The sequence below is a fragment of the Hibiscus syriacus genome, unplaced genomic scaffold (genome assembly GCF_006381635.1).
Source record: "Hibiscus syriacus cultivar Baekdansim isolate YM2019G1 unplaced genomic scaffold, ASM638163v2 tig00110201_pilon, whole genome shotgun sequence".
Lineage (NCBI taxonomy): Eukaryota > Viridiplantae > Streptophyta > Magnoliopsida > Malvales > Malvaceae > Hibiscus > Hibiscus syriacus.
Window position 1 is genome coordinate 1907473 of NW_024062624.1, and position 19965 is coordinate 1927437.

Here is a 19965-nt window from a genome sequence, read left to right on the forward strand (position 1 = left end):
TCAAATCGGTTTTTAATCCGGTAAAAAATTAGGTCGTCTAATTTTTTCCTAAATCGGTTATACTATCCGGTTTTAAAATATCAGATCCGGTTTAAAAAAAACCGATTTTTCTCAAATCCGGTTTTGGATATTTTTTGCACAAAATCGGATATTCGAATTTTTTGTGCACCTCTAATTGAGGATATGTATGTTCTTATATTAATTTTATAATTGAATTTGTTTACATCAAAAAATAAATATTTTTAATTTACTCAAAACCTCAGGCTCAAGTGAAGTGATTGCAGATGAGGTAATTGGGGGCTTGGGGCTAGAAACTAAATGAAGTTACGAGCGAACACTTGAATTACATGTTGCCTCAATGAATTGGTAAAGCAAATTACAAACAAGTAGAAGCTATAAAGATAATGGTACAAGCCCTTGTTGTCAGCATGATAATACAACTATGGAATACAAGTGTGGCAGCTTTCAGTTCACTAGTTTGTTAATCAAATACTCTCAGTATGCGAATCACCCACAAAACTGGGGTCACTTTCATAATATCTGCCTATCAGCTCTGGCTGCACAAACTAATTGATCTTATCAAAAATTTGTTACCATTTTATTCAGCACCAACCGAAAGCACAAGCAAGGCCAATCACTCTGCGCAAACATGTTCTTAGCCAGAAAGTTTACAGGAGATCCCTTTCCACCTTGCTTATTCAAACTCCCGTGGATTTAAAGGTTATCGTCTAATTCATCCGGTACATGTAACTTCTCAATGGCAGCCTGTTTAGAATATCAAAGGAGAGCAAGGTTGTAATAAACAAAGATACAGACCAGCACTTCACTATGGTGACAAGTTGATGCTGGAAACAGACTATTATTTTTGTAGATAATAAAGGCAAAGACTGAATATAAGTTGATACCTTAATTGTAGCAACATCGATTGCAGATGGTTTCAAATCCAAAGCAATACCAAAATGAAGCATGGCCTTTTCATGCATGTTACGCCGCTTAAAGATTTTACCCATCAAAGCATGCACACTGCTTTCATGAGGGGCATACTCTTTAAGATCCTCCAGAACTTCTAAAGCATCATCAAATTTCTCCAAGCTCATCAGTATATTAGCCTTTTGATACATGGGAAGAGGGTTCTTCTTATCTGCCAGAATGGCCCTGTCCATTATCTCGATAGCATCCTCACTTTTCTATAAAATGATTGCAATAAAAGTTCAAAACACTCTTCAAGATGATATTGTTTTAAGTTGAGACGAAATACAAGCATGGAAAGTAGCCTGACCTTTAAGGCATGAAGAGCAGTTCCAAGAAAAGACATTATAACAGAAGAGCGTGGATTTATTTGGAAAGCCATTCCAAAGTGATGCTCTGAAAACTCAAACTTCTCTTGACGAAGATAGATCATTCCCAGACCATACCAGGCATTATAATGCCTATAATCAATACAGAGTGCATTCTGGTAGCTCTTGATTCCATTCTCAAAATCCTCTAAAGCAACATATCTGCATATAGTAATGTAATGGTAGAAGTTTTAATGAACAAATGTTGTTATCAGCATGTTTAACACAGGAAAAAGGTATGTGAAAACTTACTCATGACCGCAAAGGGTGTGCGCATATGCAAATCTTGGATTCAGTTGCACAGCTCGTTGGAAATTTTTCAGAGAAGTTTCGTGGTCTTTCTGCAAGCTGTAACAGTTTCCCACGGCACACCTGCAATTTAATTCAAATATGACAACAGAAAAATGATAACTAATTGATTATAAGAACTCCCGCAATGGCAGCCTCTAAACTCTTGCTAAGAAGCATAAACCTAGACACTATTAAAAACGGCAGGCAGGTAGAATATAATCTCAGGCAAATAGCAAGTTTCAAGGAACATAGGGTAATGAAATTGGTCAGATTTACAAAAAGTTCAATAAATCTACCATGATTGAGGAGCTAAGCGGTCAGTTGATATCAGTTCTTGGGCTAAGTAACTCAACTTCATATCTTCCTTTAAATGCTGCAAGAAATAATAGCCATCAGCAAAGAAATTTACCGTAAAAATAGAGGGTCTGGATGAGAAAACTTCACATACTCTAAAACCTTCACAAGTGGAACTCACATATAGAACAGTGGAGTAAACATCCATTCCTTCCAAACTGTAGGGAGACACCCGACGGGCAAGACTAAATGCTTGTTCAGCTTCCAAGTAATCCACCAATTCGAAATGAGCTTTTCCAACCTGCATTGGATTTTAAAAAAACACTTTAAAGAGACCGTGGAAATATGGAATGAATAGGTACTGATTTGCTCTTACACACATAAATGCAACTTTCAAGCATACCTAAATCCTTCAGTTTGTAAAGTATTTCAAATCAAATACATAAAATGTGAAAAACTATAACTGCAGAAATACAGCATGCAAAACTCTTTCTATGACCTCGTTGTTAAAAAGGATGCAATAAGACTGCTAGTTTAACCTGGTATGAGATTACACAAAACAGAAGAAGAAAACAGAATGTGTTGCACCAGATGTATTACCTGGGACATCACCCAGCCTGTATTATAATGCTTATGTGGAAGTCTCAAATAGGTATCCAATGCATCCTGTAGGAAAGAAAGAGTTATCAAGAGCATTGAACATTGCCCAGAGATATGAATTCAACTTTTCTTTCTTTCAGATAAACATATAATCACCTGACATCTGTACAGGCAAGAAAGTCTGTAGCCTTCCCCAAGGGTTCTTAAAAGGCATAATACTTCTGAAGCACCACTTATGACTTTTGAACCACTAATAACAACCCCACCAACCAGAACAGTTGCCCCATCTTGGCCATGAGATCTAACATCACCAGAAGAAACTGAACTAGAAGTCACTGGCACCATATTTGCCCGAGCATCATCAACTGCCTCAGTCCTTAACCCTAAACAACATTAGAATTCAAACTTTCTAAGCATCAGAGCAGAAATTTCAAAACTCAGTTCAATCAAATAATTGTCACAATTAGATTCCCAAACGGAACACATGAAACAAGTTAACCTTATTACCATTGTGCCCATCAGTCATAAATCAACTAATAACAATTGCAAATGGGAGTGTTTATTAAAGAACTTGTCAAAAAAATGAAGTGCAGATATCAGAGAATCAGCGACGAATAATAAGACTATAACCTTCTTCAATATTTTCATTCGCTCGTGACTGTCCCTTACGAAGAGCCACAGAACTCAACTTAGAACTTCCAAGGTACTTAGAAGAATTATTAGTCCCATTTCCAGCAACGACTGAGGCATTTGCATTCGTGTTTGCCCGAGAATCTCCAGAGAGTCTTGTACTCCGACGGGGACCAGAATTAGAGAACAGCCTCCCAGAAATCTGACAACAAATAAGGATCAACAAACTGTTAAAATAATGCCATCCAACCCAAATACTTTCTGAAGAGAATCAAATGTCAAAGCCAACTAGCATGATACTGTTAATTTACAGAACAGACAGCATGCATGAATGTCCTCTATAGCTCAAAATCAAACAGTTCTTTCTGGTTAGAAACATTCAAAGCAGGTAGAACTATATGCAAACATATACATATTGATGACTAAGAACTATGAAATCCACACATACAAAGTTACAAACCAAAACTCTAAACTCTAACAATGCATTAGAAAGGAATAATAAATTTACAACCACTTTTACCTTTCGTAATTTTCCTTCATCAACAAACTTTCTTCTAGGTGCTTGAATGGTAGTGTTCACAACTGACCTTGGAGAACCATCAGTATTACCCTTGTTGAGGTTGGAACCATTTGGCTGCACATTCCTACACAAGGGTGGAGGAGCTACACCTGACAACTACAAGAAACAGAATTTCAGGCTGGTTGCCCATAATCAGACGGAAAAGATTAAACAAACTATATAACCTCAATTCATCCATCTTAAGTACCAAACTAATCAAAACATAAAACTCTACACAAAATTGAGATTCAATATGTTGCATTTCACATCTTACCTGTGAAGCCATTGGTGAAGGAGTATTATAAAATGGTGAAGGACCATCATTTTGGGGCTGAGAAGCAGCTCCACTCGACACAGCTGCTCCATGATTATTACCAAGAATATCTCTATAGCTATTTCCTTGTGTGTGTTTGACTTGCCTGGGACAGGCATCTTCAGAAGCAAAGTTCCGCGAAGAAACCAAATTATAATCCTCACTGGAAATTTGCAGGGTAGCTTCCCCTTGATGTAAGTACTGCTTTTGAATACAAAGAGCAGCTGCTTCACCAAAAACTGCAGTTGCTTCTTCAGCAGCACCTAAAATAATCAGACACGAAAGAATATAAATATGAATGAATATATGAGAACAAGCACTAAATGGTACTAGAACAGGAACACATGAAAAATGAAATATTGAGTGAAACAAAATCAAGCCAAGCAAAAACAAACTGCTGAGCCATTTAAGTGGCATAGTATTCCTAAGTCCAACAGCAGTAGAAGAGTCGAAACTTAATTAAACTTGTTAACTCAAAAATTAGTGAGATCAAGGATCTGATCAGCCTAGAATGGTAGGATAGCACTAAAAAGAATACAGAACCATAAGAGTATTTTTTTAGACAAACCTAATACACTCAACTCCTCGTATGCAGCCCAAAGTAAAGGATCTATTGATAAAGCCAGCCTAAAATGATGAATGGCACTTTTCTTTCTATCTGTGTACCTGAAAAAGAGACAATGCCAAATTTAGGGATCAGAACTATTAGAAAATTGAATCCACCATAGCAGTGATTAGAAAGGGCAAATAAAAGCATTAAGGATTAGATTCCTTCATTATAGAGGATCAAATCAATATTGAGTCTCAATGTCCACCAAACAGTGTATTAAGCAACATTATATAAAAGAAAAAAGCAATCGACAGCCTTCAACACAAAGCCATAAACATCCTTCCCATTTTATCAAGTCATCTTAGGAGAAAATTCTAGGCAGAGTCGAAGTATATTTCTGCAAAAAGCTGGAATTTTTTCTCCTCAAATTCTGTCATATCTTCCATAGTTAATGAAGAAATAACCCAGCTGACCTGTAAATAAGTCCAAGAAGATAATGACCAGCTGCACCATTTGGGATCTGTACATAAAGCAAAAGGAATTAACTAGATATTGTCATCCCAATAATATTGTGAAAGCCTCAAAAAACTCATGTGACCCGTCACCCAATACCTCTCCACCAGGCTCATTAGCATGACATAAAGCTGTTTCGGCTTCACTAAGTAGATCCATCTGAAAGCATGATATTGCAAACAGGTAGCGGGATTGTGCAGTTTGTGTTCCTTCACATAACGGGAAAAAAACTTTAGATTAACAACAGAAGAACAAACTAGTCATTATATGGAAAAAGGCTTTGAGTAAATACACCGAAGCAGCTTAAGACAAGGTAATACGCATACCCTTTAGAATATGATAGGCAGAGTAAGCTTGATTGTTCTGCAAGTAGCAAGCAGCTAGCAACTGCAAGTTCACCTGCATATATGCCAAACGGTGATATCTTAGTTAACTATGTACGGTAAAAGAACCACCACTTAAAAATAAAAATAGTTTGCCCAATTTAGAATCTTAATGTCATTAATTTCTCAAATTTCACTACCACAAATCTATGTTCTCTAAAAAAAATGAAGGGAGCACTGAAGCCCAAATCAAAACTAATGCATCCTGAAATAGTTTCCAAAGTCGCATAGAAATTTGAAACATAAACCAAATCAGAAACTAAAGATTATACATACCGTAAAGTAAGCACTAAAATAGTATAACCCGAAGGGGAAAATAAATTAAATTTAAAAATCAATTAATCGCCAAGGAATGATAGAAGTGACAGCACAGTCGATCTCGAAAATCCAACGAATAGTTTTAATTTTCCCCCTTTTTTGCAATCAATTTTAGAAACCCGGAAGTGTGAAACTTCTTACTAGAAACCAGAAAATATTCCCAGCTTCTTATTTTCCTCACGGAGAAAATGCTTGAAAAAAAAAGAAGAAAGGAAAAAGATCAATTTTTCAAAAAGAAAAAAAAACCAGGTGAGTGAGTTACCTCGGAAGGGAACTCAGCGAAGAGGCGTTCGCAAAGGAAGATGGCGTTTTTGAACATGAAAAGGCGGAGACTGTTTTGAACACGTTCTGTGAGTATCGCTTCCATGGCTTCCTATTTTGGTTGCCCAAAAACATAGAAACAACAGGAAATATGGAGGGAGAGAGAGAGAGGTTTTCTGGTTGCCGATACCGGGGTTCTCTTTACTTTAGGTTTCAAAATTTCGTGCGGCATTTGTTGTCTTCTCTTTCAAATTCAGTTCCCACGTGACATTGTTTTGGGTAATTATCCGTTGCGGCACATACCTATTCAGTCTATAGTGGAAACCGGGAATAAATTTTTGTTCCAAATTTCAATAAATAAATAAAAAATCTACAATTTTTTTGAGTTTTTAATCAATCTTTACTTGGAACTTTAGTATGAAATGGTTTATATCAATCATGGTTAACTAAATACTTCTAAAATGATTTAATACCTATAACACTTTATATTAATTATTGAAACTGTTTTTACAAAAATTTTAAAGATTCAAAATTTGAAAATTTTAATTTAAAAAAACTATACTTGTAAATACGCTTTCCATACCAACTCATTGAGGCAGAACAAGAAGATATCAGTTTTTTTCAGTAAGTTACCAGACCTTTCGATACTTGTATGTATCCTGCAATTTTGGGATTTCAATTGTGGCCACAAAAACCTCACACTGTTTCTTCCACCAAATGCATTGCCTTCTAATGTTTCATACCCAACTCCACGTGAAGCAGAATATGGTTGTGATGTTGAAGAACGCAGCATCTTCAAACTTCCCAAGCACCAGAATAATGTTCTCTCGGAAGTGCTCTAATTGTTGACCTAAGAGCATATGCATATCCATTATTCTTAATTAGTTGTCCCTGCAAGTGCACCAGGTTAAGGTCTACATTTAGAATCCAACCAAAGCTTGATCTAACAAGTGTCTCCACCGTAGGAATTTTGCTGGAAATGTAATGCCTACGGCTTGACAAACTTGGAAAGGTACATGAATCCACTCAAGCAGCGTACAAATTATACCTAAGAGTTGCATAATTTCACTCAACTTTTCACTCGAAAAAAAATTTGCAAAGAGTTTCTTTGGCAAGTTTTATGTCTTCTTAAGGAACTTAGGTGTTGTCTCATCATTCCGATACTCGCAAGAGTGTGTTCGGTTCGGTTGGAGTCCACTGACCGGAGGAATGGAAGTCTGTATTTAGCAGAAGAAGCATAAGTCTCCAGAGTCATATGTTTGGATTGCTCAATCAGGCTGTCAGAATCAGTATGAAATAATGGGAGGATGGCTTTGACCATGGTGGAAAACTTTTATATTAAATCAGCTGGAAGTTCATCGCCATTGGAACAAAAAAAAAATCACACAAGTACTTGATATCATTTGATATTGTTTCATAATATTGCACACCAAAGCACGAGCAGGGCTTCCAGCGAGTAAACCAAGCTTAATGATATAACTCATATGTAGGGTCATTACGCGAAATTGTTGAAAACTTGTGTGACCCCTAGACCCAGCCTATGTTTTACGATCATATCTAGGGAATTACAATAAAAATTTTCAAGATAATTATCACTTTAAAAATCATATCTTCTTTAAAAACATAATTATAATGGTAAAACTCAAATAAGGTGATAAAAACATGAAATATTACAAGTTAAATAAAATACCATTAATTAGTATCAATATAGTCCATATATCATAGGTGAAATAAAATAAATCAAAAACCAGTATATCAAAATAATAGGCCCATGTCACCAAAATAATGGCAAACATTACAACAAAATTATACTAATGAATGTGTCGATCCATGAATGTGTCGATCCTCCAAGTGTCAGGTTCGGGTCACCTATCAAATAGTATCTGAAAGGGAAAAGTTTGGGTGTAACACCCCAACCCATACCCGACCCGGATACGAGTCCGAGGTGTCACATTGACTTTTCAAACTTTGACTCTTATAGAAAAAAATAGGGAAATTTAAAACTTTTATAACATTAAAACTTATTCAAAACGTTTACAAAACTATTCAGAGCTTATACAATATATATATTCTTTTGATTACATGCCAACTAGAACTTTATTTATTAAAATACGTATTATTCACCTCTTTTCTGATCTGACATTTGGTAAGGAGAACTGACCTGTCTTGCTCCACATTGCTCGTTACTCTTCTCGAAACCTACGTGTGAAACAATCACACGCTAAGTCGTTGACTTAGTGAGGCATATAAACATGTAATACAACTATAATTCATATCAAATGCATGAGCAATTAGTATTACAATCATATCATATAAAAGCACATATATATAATTTCTGCAACATGTACACACATGCACATATATCATTATCAACACATTTAACATTTCTCATTCACTATCATTAATCTTTATAATTTAACACTCTTATATAAACATTTGTCTTTACCATATCATGCATTAACCAAGCAATACACCATTATGTAAATCATGTAATCTATTCCATATAACAAGTCACATATACATATCACATTTAGTATACTTGTTTACTCTCTTTATTAACTCATGTACACTATTGAGAACTTAAGGTATGTGAGTACATTGAGGTTGTGCACACATATGCTGTCACCACAGCTCGATCAATGTCCCGCAGGACCTATCCAGAGGTCATAAAGATCCTCGGCAACTGTCCATAGGTTCCGAAGAACCGAGGTGAACTGTCCATATGTTCCTTAGAACATAGGTATACTGTCCATATGTCTCGAAAGACATAGGTAATTCTGTCCATATGTTCCGTAGAACATAGGTACCCTCGACTCTTGGCATGCCAACTATACCCCTAGCTCTCATGACACATAACATGGGCATTATCTTTTATATCATTTTTCATATTCATGTAACCATATCATATATTCATATAAGCTCATGGTTTCATTCACATATACATGTAATCACGTAGTTCATGTCAATTCTCATATGAGCTCATATTCATATAAACATAGGATTCACCCTCATGTATCACATAAACATATCATCTTACAATACATGCAACACATCAATATCTATATTCACATATACCTATCATTTCATTATCCTTATTATTATTCTTATCATCACCATTAATCCCTTTCACTTACCATATTTATATCAATAACACATATACTCATGCGCACATATAATTCATAACAAATACATACTTCTATGAATTCATGTTTTTCACTATTGGAAATAGACTTATCACAAGTCTTATTTTCCCTTGAACCTCATATACTATAGAATGTGCACTCACCTTAGCTTTGCTTTGATTCGATTCTAATCCTTCAGTTGATTCGGAACGGGATCACGTTATATATCTACATAATCATACATAGATCTATATCAGTATCATAACTAATATACTCTAATGGTTCACTCTTTAGACTAAGAGAAAAGGCAATTTCATCTTTTAATGAAGGAATGCATCGATGCACTACTGATGCATCGGTGCATAAAATGCATTCGATGTTTGTTTATTACTGGGATGCATCGATGCATGCCCTATGCATCGATGCACTAATTGCATTCGATGTTTCCTTATTAATGGGATGCATCGATGCACTACTTATGCATTGATGCACGAATTGCATTCGATGTATTTATTTTAAAAGAGTGCATCGATGCACTACCAATGCATCGATACACCTTCAAACAATTTCTGGGTTTTAACATTGATGCATCGGTGCACTATGAATATGCATCGATGCACTCTGCCCAGAACCTCTTTTTGAACCCAAAAATTCCTTCTTTTTGGATTAAATCCTTCATATTTCAACCCCTTTCATATTCCTAACTTTCATATACATACTTAAACTCATTAATATTAATTTATCTCATCTTTAACCTCTAAATTCCATCTTTCATATGGAAATTCAAGAATCATACTCAATTTCTAACATGTTCCAAATTCTATTCAATTGCTTCTAACTTCTTAATTAGACCCTTGACAAGTCAAATCCAACTTTAGAACTTCAAAAGCCTTTCTATAACAAAAGTTCATTTATAAACCCTTAATAGAAATTCCTTTATAATTCTCTCTCTTTGGTGTTTTAAACTTATATAAGCTTTCCTTAAGCTTATATAACCCTCAAAGACTCAAATCCAACTTAAAACTTTCAAGAAATCAAAAGCTAAATCAAACTTACCTTTGCTCTTGGCTTCCACGTAAAGAAGAAGAAGAAAGGAGAAGAGCACTCTGGAGAATTATCTCCCTTTCCACGTGTATTTATCCTTACCAATCCCATTTTAATTCATTTCTTGGTCAATTGACCTTTTCGCCATTTATTTCCTTTAATAATTACTAAATAACCTTCAACATATATATGCAATAATCATTGAACTATTTCATTCTTCTACTTTAGTCATCAAATTCTGAAACTTTACAATTTGGTCACTAACCCATAATTTGGGATGTTACAAATCTCCCCTCCTTTTAAAAAAATTCGTCCTCGAATTTTCACTGCACATCCTAAGAATAACATATCTTCTAACGTTCTCATGCTACTTTCTGAACTTAATCTTTTGTATCATCTTTAATAATTTGGTTCTTATCTTTTCAATTATTCGACTACCTTTTTACTTTATATCTCCTATCATGTCACTTATCAGATAGACAATAACATTAATTCTTATTACTCAAACTCATAAATCAATCAAATTCCTTGTCAATCTTCAATTGTCTTTCAATAATAACCAAACTTTTATTTCATCCTTACTTGACTGACTCCAAAACTTCCTTAATACATATAAATCTTTATTCATTTCTCTGACTACATCCACTTGACCAAGAAACATAACCTTAAATCTTCATCATAACTGATTAAACATACACTTTGCATAACTAAACAATTTCTCATATTACCTGACATACCTTTCTTACTTCTGGTTAAACTTATAACCTATATCTCAACATAATCTTTATCACATCTAATTCTTTAAACTTCATCCTTTCATTTTCTTCATAACTCAAAATATTTTTATACACCAATCATATATTTCTTTCATGTTCACATACTCTTTTCCTATCACTTAAACTTATCTCTGATTACCAGACTTTATTATATCTTTATAACTTTACTAATCAACTTCACTTATATAGAACCTCATTTTTATCGTATCTTGCTTGTATTTATTTATTTTTTCAAAAATTTCTTTAAAACACATAAATATTTATCTCCTTGCCTATATCATATCTATATGATCAAAATACACAACCACATCCAGATTCGTATCTCATTTGATTAACTTACTTTATGTTTCCTTCAAATCTGATAATTCTAACATCCATGCCATTACAACTAATTAATAACAACTTTTCAATCTAAGGCGTAAGCCCTGATCAAATTAATCATAAACATCATTTCAGTTAAAATCAACCCAGTGTAATTCACTTATTGAACCCATACTCTAATTCATATACAGTATTATGTCTTGTCTCCTTTATTACCTCTCATTTCAATGATTAAAATACATAACCATATCTCAATCCACACCATACATAATTAGCTTACCTTGAAATCATCTTCTAATCCTTTAACTTTAATACACTACTATCTTATAACTCTGTTAGTCAACATCGATTCTTCCAATCTAAAACATAAACCTTCATCGAACCATTCATATACATTCTTTGCAGTCGGAATTATTTCAACAATAGTTTACTCAACTAATCAAATAAACATTCAATCTCATACACCCTGTCACTTCCATTATTCAAGCTTAACATTCTAACTTCCTTTATTTATAAACTGATCATTGATGTACCCATACTTAAACTCTTCTTATCAATCCTTAGTTTTACTCAAACATTTGAATCATCACTTCCTTCACTCTATCACTTTACTATAATCACAGTATACCACTGTATCCAGATTCACTTCATATTTGGTTATCATAGCCTACCATATCTTGAAATCTTGTAATTTCAATACATTCTGTTCCATAACTTGTTAGCCCACGCTAACTCTTTCCATCTTAAATACAAAAACAGTATCTACCTCACTTGATACATTTAAAATACTTCTTCTGCTTCGATTTACATAACTTCTAAAAGAGCTTTTAACCCAATTCACAAGGGTTGTCTTTAACCCTGACTTATCCTCAATTAACTCTTTGTTTAATCTTTCAAGATCAGACCTACTGTTGGAGTCTGTCGAACTCTCATCTGATTTGATTCTCTGACGGAGAATACAACTAATTCATGTCTGGTTTAAAGTTGAACCAGAATCTCTACCTTTCTTTGATGGTGCTAAAATTCTATGAACCACTAATTCTCTTAATCATCTAAGATTTTATTTCTCCAAACTTTTCGTTCTGAGCTTTTTCTCTTTAAAGCTTTAACACAATTAACCATTTCTTGAAACGATAACAAATTCAAAACCAGTAACACTCTTCTAATTTAAGGCGCAAGTCCTAACAACAAATCACATGTATCATTTTCAGTCGGAATTAACTCAGCAGTAATTCTGCTTAGCTTAATAAACTTATAATCATACTCATACAAGGTGTAATTCCCTTGTTTCAAGCTCGTGTATTCCAGTTTCATCTGTCTTATAAATTGGTCATCAATGCACTTATTCTTGAATTCTTATACAATTCTAATCACATCATTTAATCTTTTAACGTTCTTATGGTGACAATTGTCCACCATACTCTAACTTACCAAAGTAGTAACAAAACTACTCAATTCAACATCTCCACTTTGAAGAAATGAAAACCTTTTATTATATCATTCAACCAAAGGTCTATAACAATAGAACCTTCCTCAAATCCACTCTTGAACTTGGGTGCTCGCAACTTTATCAACTAATTTGATAAATTCATTCTATGAGTTAAAGAAATATAAATTGAAAACACATCAGAACATTCTTCAACATGAAGAATAATTTTCCAAATTTTATACAGGCATTTCCAGAGGTGTTCGCTATTCTCCCTGCCTGGCCAGGGCAGGTGAATGCTATTACCTTCAGGTTTATTACCTTTCACTTCTTTCGAAGCTCTTATTATCATACTTCTATTATCACATAATAATCTATTTTTATTAGCAAGACAACATACTCCTTATACTATCAGATCAAAATTTTTCACTTTGAGTTGGCATGTACACTTTTTAAAACACTTCTGACTTTGATTTAAGCCTAGAATCGGCTAAACCGTAGCTCTGATACCATTAAATGTAACACCCCAACCCATACCCGACCCAGATACGAGTCCGAGGTGTCACATTGACTTTTCAAACTTTGACTCTTATAGAAAAAAATAGGGAAATTTAAAACTTTTATAACATTAAAACTTATTCAAAACGTTTACAAAACTATTCAGAGCTTATACAATATATATATTCTTTTGATTACATGCCAACTAGAACTTTATTTATTAAAATACGTATTATTCACCTCTTTTCTGATCTGACATTTGGTAAGGAGAACTGACCTGTCTTGCTCCACATTGCTCGTTACTCTTCTCGAAACCTACGTGTGAAACAATCACACGCTAAGTCGTTGACTTAGTGAGGCATATAAACATGTAATACAACTATAATTCATATCAAATGCATGAGCAATTAGTATTACAATTATATCATATAAAAGCACATATATATAATTTCTGCAACATGTACACACATGCATATATATCATTATCAACACGTTTAACATTTCTCATTCACTATCATTAATCTTTATAATTTAACACTCTTATATAAACATTTGTCTTTACCATATCATGCATTAACCAAGCAATACACCATTATGTAAATCATGTAATCTATTCCATATAACAAGTCACATATACATATCACATTTAGTATACTTGTTTACTCTCTTTATTAACCCATGTACACTATTGAGAACTTAAGGTATGTGAGTACATTGAGGTTGTGCACACATATGCTGTCACCACAGCTCGATTAATGTCCCGCAGGACCTATCCAGAGGTCATAAAGATCATCGGTAACTATCTAGAGGTCATAAAGATCCTCGGCAACTGTCCATAGGTTCCGAAGAACCTAGGTGAACTGTCCATATGTTCCTTAGAACATAGGTATACTGTCCATATGTCTCGAAAGATATAGGTAATTCTGTCCATATGTTCCGTAGAACATAGGTACCCTCGACTCTTGGCATGCCAACTATACCCCTAGCTCTCATGACACATAACATGGGCATTATCTTTTATATCCTTTTTCATATTCATGTAACCATATCATATATTCATATAAGCTCATGGTTTCATTCACATATACATGTAATCACGTAGTTCATGTCAATTCTCATATGAGCTCATATTCATATAAACATAGGATTCACCCTCATGTATCACATAAACATATCATCTTACAATACATACAACATATCAATACCTATATTCACATATACCTATCATTTCATTATCCTTATTATTATTCTTATCATCACCATTAATCCCTTTTACTTACCATATTCATATCAATAACATATATACTCATGCGCACATATAATTCATAACAAATACATACTTCTATGAATTCATGTTTTTCACTATTGGAAATAGACTTATCACAAGTCTTATTTTCCCTTGAACCTCATATACTAGAGAATGTGCACTCACCTTAGCTTTGCTTTGATTCGATTCTAATCCTTCAGTTGATTCGGAACGGGATCACGTTATATATCTACATAATCATACATAGATCTATATCAATATCATAACTAATATACTCTAATGGTTCACTCTTTAGACTAAGAGAAAAGGCAATTTCATCTTTTAATGAAGGTATGCATCGATGCACTACTGATGCATCGGTGCATAAAATGCATTCGATGTTTGTTTATTACTGGGATGCATCGATGCATGCCTTATGCATCGATGCACTAATTGCATTCGATGTTTCCTTATTAATGGGATGCATCGATGCACTACTTATGCATCGATGCATGAATTGCATTCGATGTATTTATTTTAAAAGAGTGCATCGATGCACTACCAATGCATCGATACACCTTCAAACAATTTCTGGGTTTTAACATTGATGCATCGGTGCACTATGAATATGCATCGATGCACTCTGCCCAGAACCTCTTTTTGAACCCGAAAATTCCTTCTTTTTGGATTAAATCCTTCATATTTCAACCCATTTCATATTCCTAACTTTCATATACATACTTAAACTCATTAATATTAATTTATCTCATCTTTAACCTCTAAATTCCATCTTTCATATGGAAATTCAAGAATCATACTCAATTTCTAACATGTTCCAAATTCTATTCAATTGCTTCTAACTTCTTAATTAGACCCTTGACAAGTCAAATCCAACTTTAGAACTTCAAAAGCCTTTCTATAACAAAAGTTCATTTATAAACCCTTAATAGAAATTCCTTTATAATTCTCTCTCTTTGGTGTTTTAAACTTATATAAGCTTTCCTTAAGCTTATATAACCCTCAAAGACTCAAATCCAACTTAAAACTTTCAAGAAATCAAAAGCTAAATCAAACTTACCTTTGCTCTTGGCTTCCACGTAAAGAAGAAGAAGAAAGGAGAAGAGCACTCTGGAGAATTCTCTCCCTTTCCACGTGTATTTATCCTTACCAATCCCATTTTAATTCATTTCTTGGTCAATTGACCTTTTTGCCCTTTATTTCCTTTAATAATTACTAAATAACCTTCATCATATATATCCAATAATCATTGAACTATTTCATTCTTCTACTTTAGTCATCAAATTCTGAAACTTTACAATTTGGTCACTAACCCATAATTTGGGATGTTACATTGGGGGAGTGAGCTAGGGAACTCAGTAGGTTCCAATGCAGAAATAAAACATATAGTTAAGTTTCCAAAATCAATTCATTATTAAGGTCATGAAACGTTGGTAGAGTTTTAGTTTAAAAATACATAATCACCCTCCAACTGTACACTATATGCAGTTCCCCAAAACTGCATCCATAAGGACTTAAACTAGGCCCAAAGGGCGTAGGTGCCAACCTAAGGAAGCACATTGGGTCCATAAGGTCTTACCCTAGCTGAAGCGTAGGTGCCCACCTGAAGGGTGTGCCCACAAGCACATAAGGACTTACCCAATGCACATAGTAGAGGAGCCACCCTAAAGGAGTACTTTAGGGTCCATAAAGTATCACCACTAGGCCCATTGGTCCCAAGAGCCCACCCAAGAGTCGCCTTAGGCCCATAAGGAATTACCAGCTTGATCAGTGTTGAACCTATATAAGGAATTATCAGCTTGATCGAAGTTGAACCTGCAGAGACTTCATACCAGATCCCAGAGTACCGTAAAGAAAAATATTTTTTGGATAGTAATCAGCGGTAGCAGGAAATCAGAGTTTATACATATATTTATTTATCAGTAAAAATAGTAACCATAGAACATGTGTCAAGCAAGCACGGTTTAAAATATAGTAAGTCATGAATCATACTTAAATCAGATAAATCATATGGTGTCAAATCAAAGCAAATAATTGATTTCAAATTAGAGAAAATAATCATGTGCACATGGTATTTTAAACAGATATATGTCACACAAGGAACATACCTCGCAAAAATGAATCAGTTTGATAGATCTATTGAGCACCAGCTCCACTAAGCTCTTCGATTGTACGAGAACCTAATCCATATCAGAACAAAGTTATTATCGGAGTAGTACACTAAACTAAGTATCTAACAGGGTTACAGAACTATACGAGTAATCATGGAATCGCACACACGGATGAATCTAGAGGAACCGAGTCGAGAAGACGAATGGTTAGGAGATCCACAAGTACCTTAATTAACGAAATCATAAAGTAATTAGTTATTAACCTTATGAAAAAATTAAATTGTTCAAATTACATATACATATTCGAGTTTAACGAGTCAATTCGGAGGCTTTCAGGTTCAAATTTGGCAAAACATACTTCAGATTCGGACTCAAGACGTCGAAAAACATAAAATATGACTTATTCAAAAATTTAACTTGTAATACCCCAAATTTTGATTAGTGACCAAAATATAAGTTTTGAAAGTTTAATGGTCAAAGTCTAAAAGTAGAAAAAGTTCAGGGACCTAAATGGTAATTTTTTCAAAAATAATTTTTATTCCATAAATAGATAGTTTACCCTTGAGAGTTGGGATTTATTGAAATTAGATTATTGTTCCTGAATATATGTTGAAAATTAGAAAGGGTTAAAGTCCGGTAAGAAATCGGTAAATCGGGTCGAATGAAAATTTCGAAAAAATTGAAGGATGATAAATTAGGCTTAAAAATATTAGTTCGACATGTTAAAATGATGGAAAATAATAGGGATCATTGGATTTTAAGATTTAATTTCATGTTAAATTTGGATCATTGGATTAAAGTGGCAATATTGCAATTTTGAGAAGTTGCTTGGTAAAATTGGAAAAAGGGTAAAATAATTTGTTCATCTTTGACTTTGGAAGTTGATAAGGTTTATGTGGCTTGATATTAAGGTAATTATCAAGTTTTATTAATGGCAAAATGGATATTTTTCATTAAATTAATATTTTATTCATTTAAGCTTAAATGAAGGTTAAATTAACATGAAATTTTATGAAACTTAGGTCATTTTCAGCTCCATTTTGTGATCCTCATGACCAAGGTAAGAGAAATTTTATTTTTCATTTTTGAGCAATTTCTTTTGGATTTTGGATTATGACGTGAAATAGAAAATTGTTCTACACGAAAAACGCTATCATTTGGTACCAATATTGCATGCAAATCTTGCTTGTGTTCAAATATCCCAAATTTTAGGGTTTGTGTTTACATTAGGGTTTATGAAATTGATGAAGGTTTTTGATTTTTTTAGGTTGTAGAATCATATACAAGTATGATTGTTGATTAAAATCACTTGTACATGGCTATATAAGTCTATGTTGATTTCGGCCAAACCCTAGCTTTATGGGAAAGATGTATTTTAATGAAATTAAGTTAGGGGTTTGATTCTAGAAGTCTTGAAGGATTGAATAGAGTTTGGTTCCATGCTTGAATCAAGTGAAAATCATGAAAACCATAGTCTTGAGTACATAAACCATTAGACCAGGAGGAGGATGATGGGGAAAATTATGAAAATTTTCTTGTGGCTTATAAATGATATTTGGAAGGTTCTACAAGCCTTAGAAATTTTTTTGGGCCAAAGTGTATTTTTTCAAAAGTTGAGGGACCTATTCATTAATTTTGAAAAGTTATGGGATGATTGTTTAATTACTCAATAATCGATGTAAATTACTGTAAATTACTGTTTGAGGGCTGAAATTGAATTTAGAATGTGAAATTAAGCCATTTTGGAAAGTTGACAAAGTTTGAGTGCTAAATGGAAAACGTTGAGAAAGTTAGTGGATTAAATGGTAAATATGACATTATTGAGGTATTGGGATGGAAATTGAATGCTGGAAATTTATTGGGATTATTTGGGCTTGAATTGAAGAATTTATGACAATGGCTCATTATGAATAAAAAGGAAAAGTTAAGATGAATTTTAAAAGAATTTGAAAATAATGGTACTTTTGAGTATTATTATTTTGTATAAATGTTAATAAGGATATTAACATTGTATTTTATTATTGTTTATGCTTTGTATGGATGCTTGTGAAGATCGTGATACGAGCAAAACGAAAGGCAATGAAAAAATTCAAGAATAATTGGATTTCGATAGTAAGGCATAATAGTGAGACATACTTGGTGAGTCCATTTATTATGTACTTATATGATATGAGGACGACTTGTGATGAGTCAACCTCGAATATTTCTATAAAAACATGTTTTACCATATTTTGAAATATTTTCATAAATTTTATGAAAACAAATTTACGAATAATTTTAGGATATGAACTACCCTAAAATGAATAGATGTGTTTCATACAAATTATTATTTATTGATGGTTTGGAATAAATGTTTAACATGTGATTTGGATTTTAAAGCTATTGTATGTACATTTAGAGTTATAGATGCAATAATAATTCCATAAATAAGGTGGTATTGTAATAGTACTTTGTGTACTATAGCACTATGTATGTAATTGACATACTTGGTGTGAGATGGATAACTATCGATTTAGAAAATGCTTATTGCATTTTCGTAAGAGTACTTTTTATACTTAGAGTAGTACTTTTTGTACTATGGCAATAGTACTTTGTGTACTTGTAGTAGTAGTTTGTGTACTATGACACTTTGTGTGCAAGGATAGTAGTCGTACGAGATTACTATTCTGAAAATGGTTAGTTTCATGTTATTGTGTACCTTGCATTCTCATTTGTCATACATTGGGTTGTGAACGGATATTTTGGAATATACTGATTTATAAGTATGCTAGGCATACAAAATACTGTTTAGTAGGTTATTTGACGGAAACTTAGCTTATCAAGTCATTTTTTATGCGTTTATATATTTTATACGATATATCGTATTTTGATCTTATAATGGTTTACTCATGCTTTTAAATTGTCTTAGTTGTTTTATTATGTCTCACTAAGTGTATACTTAGCGTGTGATGATTTTAATGAGTAGGTAATAGCTTACGATCATAGCGAGGGGTGTAGCTGACATCTGTCAATGATTGCCTCATCAGTAATAGTATGACATCTTTAGATGTTTTTTTTATATTACTAGTTCGCATGTACTTAGATATATGGTGATACTCTGATAAGATACTTAGTATTTAGTTTTAGTATTATATTATGTTCAAACTTAAACTATTGTTTGATGGATTTTAATATATATATATATATATATATATATTGAAGAATATTTTATAAACTATATTATTAAATTGTTTTATTTAAAGAAACAAAATGTTTTTAAAGTCATGTGATATTTGTGACCCGTGTACGGGAATATATACGGAAAATAAATGTTACATGACTTTTTGGTCAAAGTCAACAATTAACGGTCAAAGT

The 19965-nt window shown here is 33.4% G+C and overlaps 1 protein-coding gene across 1 annotated transcript; it reads right to left on the minus strand.

The window, feature by feature from the left end:
• Positions 1-316: 316 nt before the first annotated feature.
• LOC120218826 (cell division cycle protein 27 homolog B-like) lies at positions 317-6249 on the minus strand. Its single transcript, XM_039215726.1, has 16 exons — positions 6051-6249; positions 5414-5486; positions 5187-5296; positions 5048-5094; positions 4593-4690; positions 3986-4287; positions 3673-3828; positions 3153-3354; positions 2679-2905; positions 2523-2588; positions 2104-2223; positions 1925-2001; positions 1590-1709; positions 1280-1499; positions 906-1187; positions 317-765 (listed from the first exon to the last, which is right to left on the minus strand). The coding sequence occupies exons 1-16, from the start codon at positions 6153-6155 to the stop codon at positions 715-717; spliced, it is 2256 nt and encodes a 751-aa protein (XP_039071657.1). The 5' UTR covers positions 6156-6249; the 3' UTR covers positions 317-714.
• Between the last annotated feature and the right edge of the window lie 13716 nt (positions 6250-19965).

Bases quoted from the DNA above. Each gene is read 5' to 3' on its own strand.
- LOC120218826 (XM_039215726.1), bottom strand. From the start codon at position 6,155: ATGGAAGCGATACTCACAGAACGTGTTCAAAACAGTCTCCGCCTTTTC. The intron at 2,906-3,152 runs GTTATAGTCTTA...AATGTTGTTTAG, and splicing joins GAATGAAAATATTGAAGAAG to GGTTAAGGACTGAGGCAGTT. The intron at 1,500-1,589 runs GTAAGTTTTCAC...TACTATATGCAG, and splicing joins CACACCCTTTGCGGTCATGA to ATATGTTGCTTTAGAGGATT.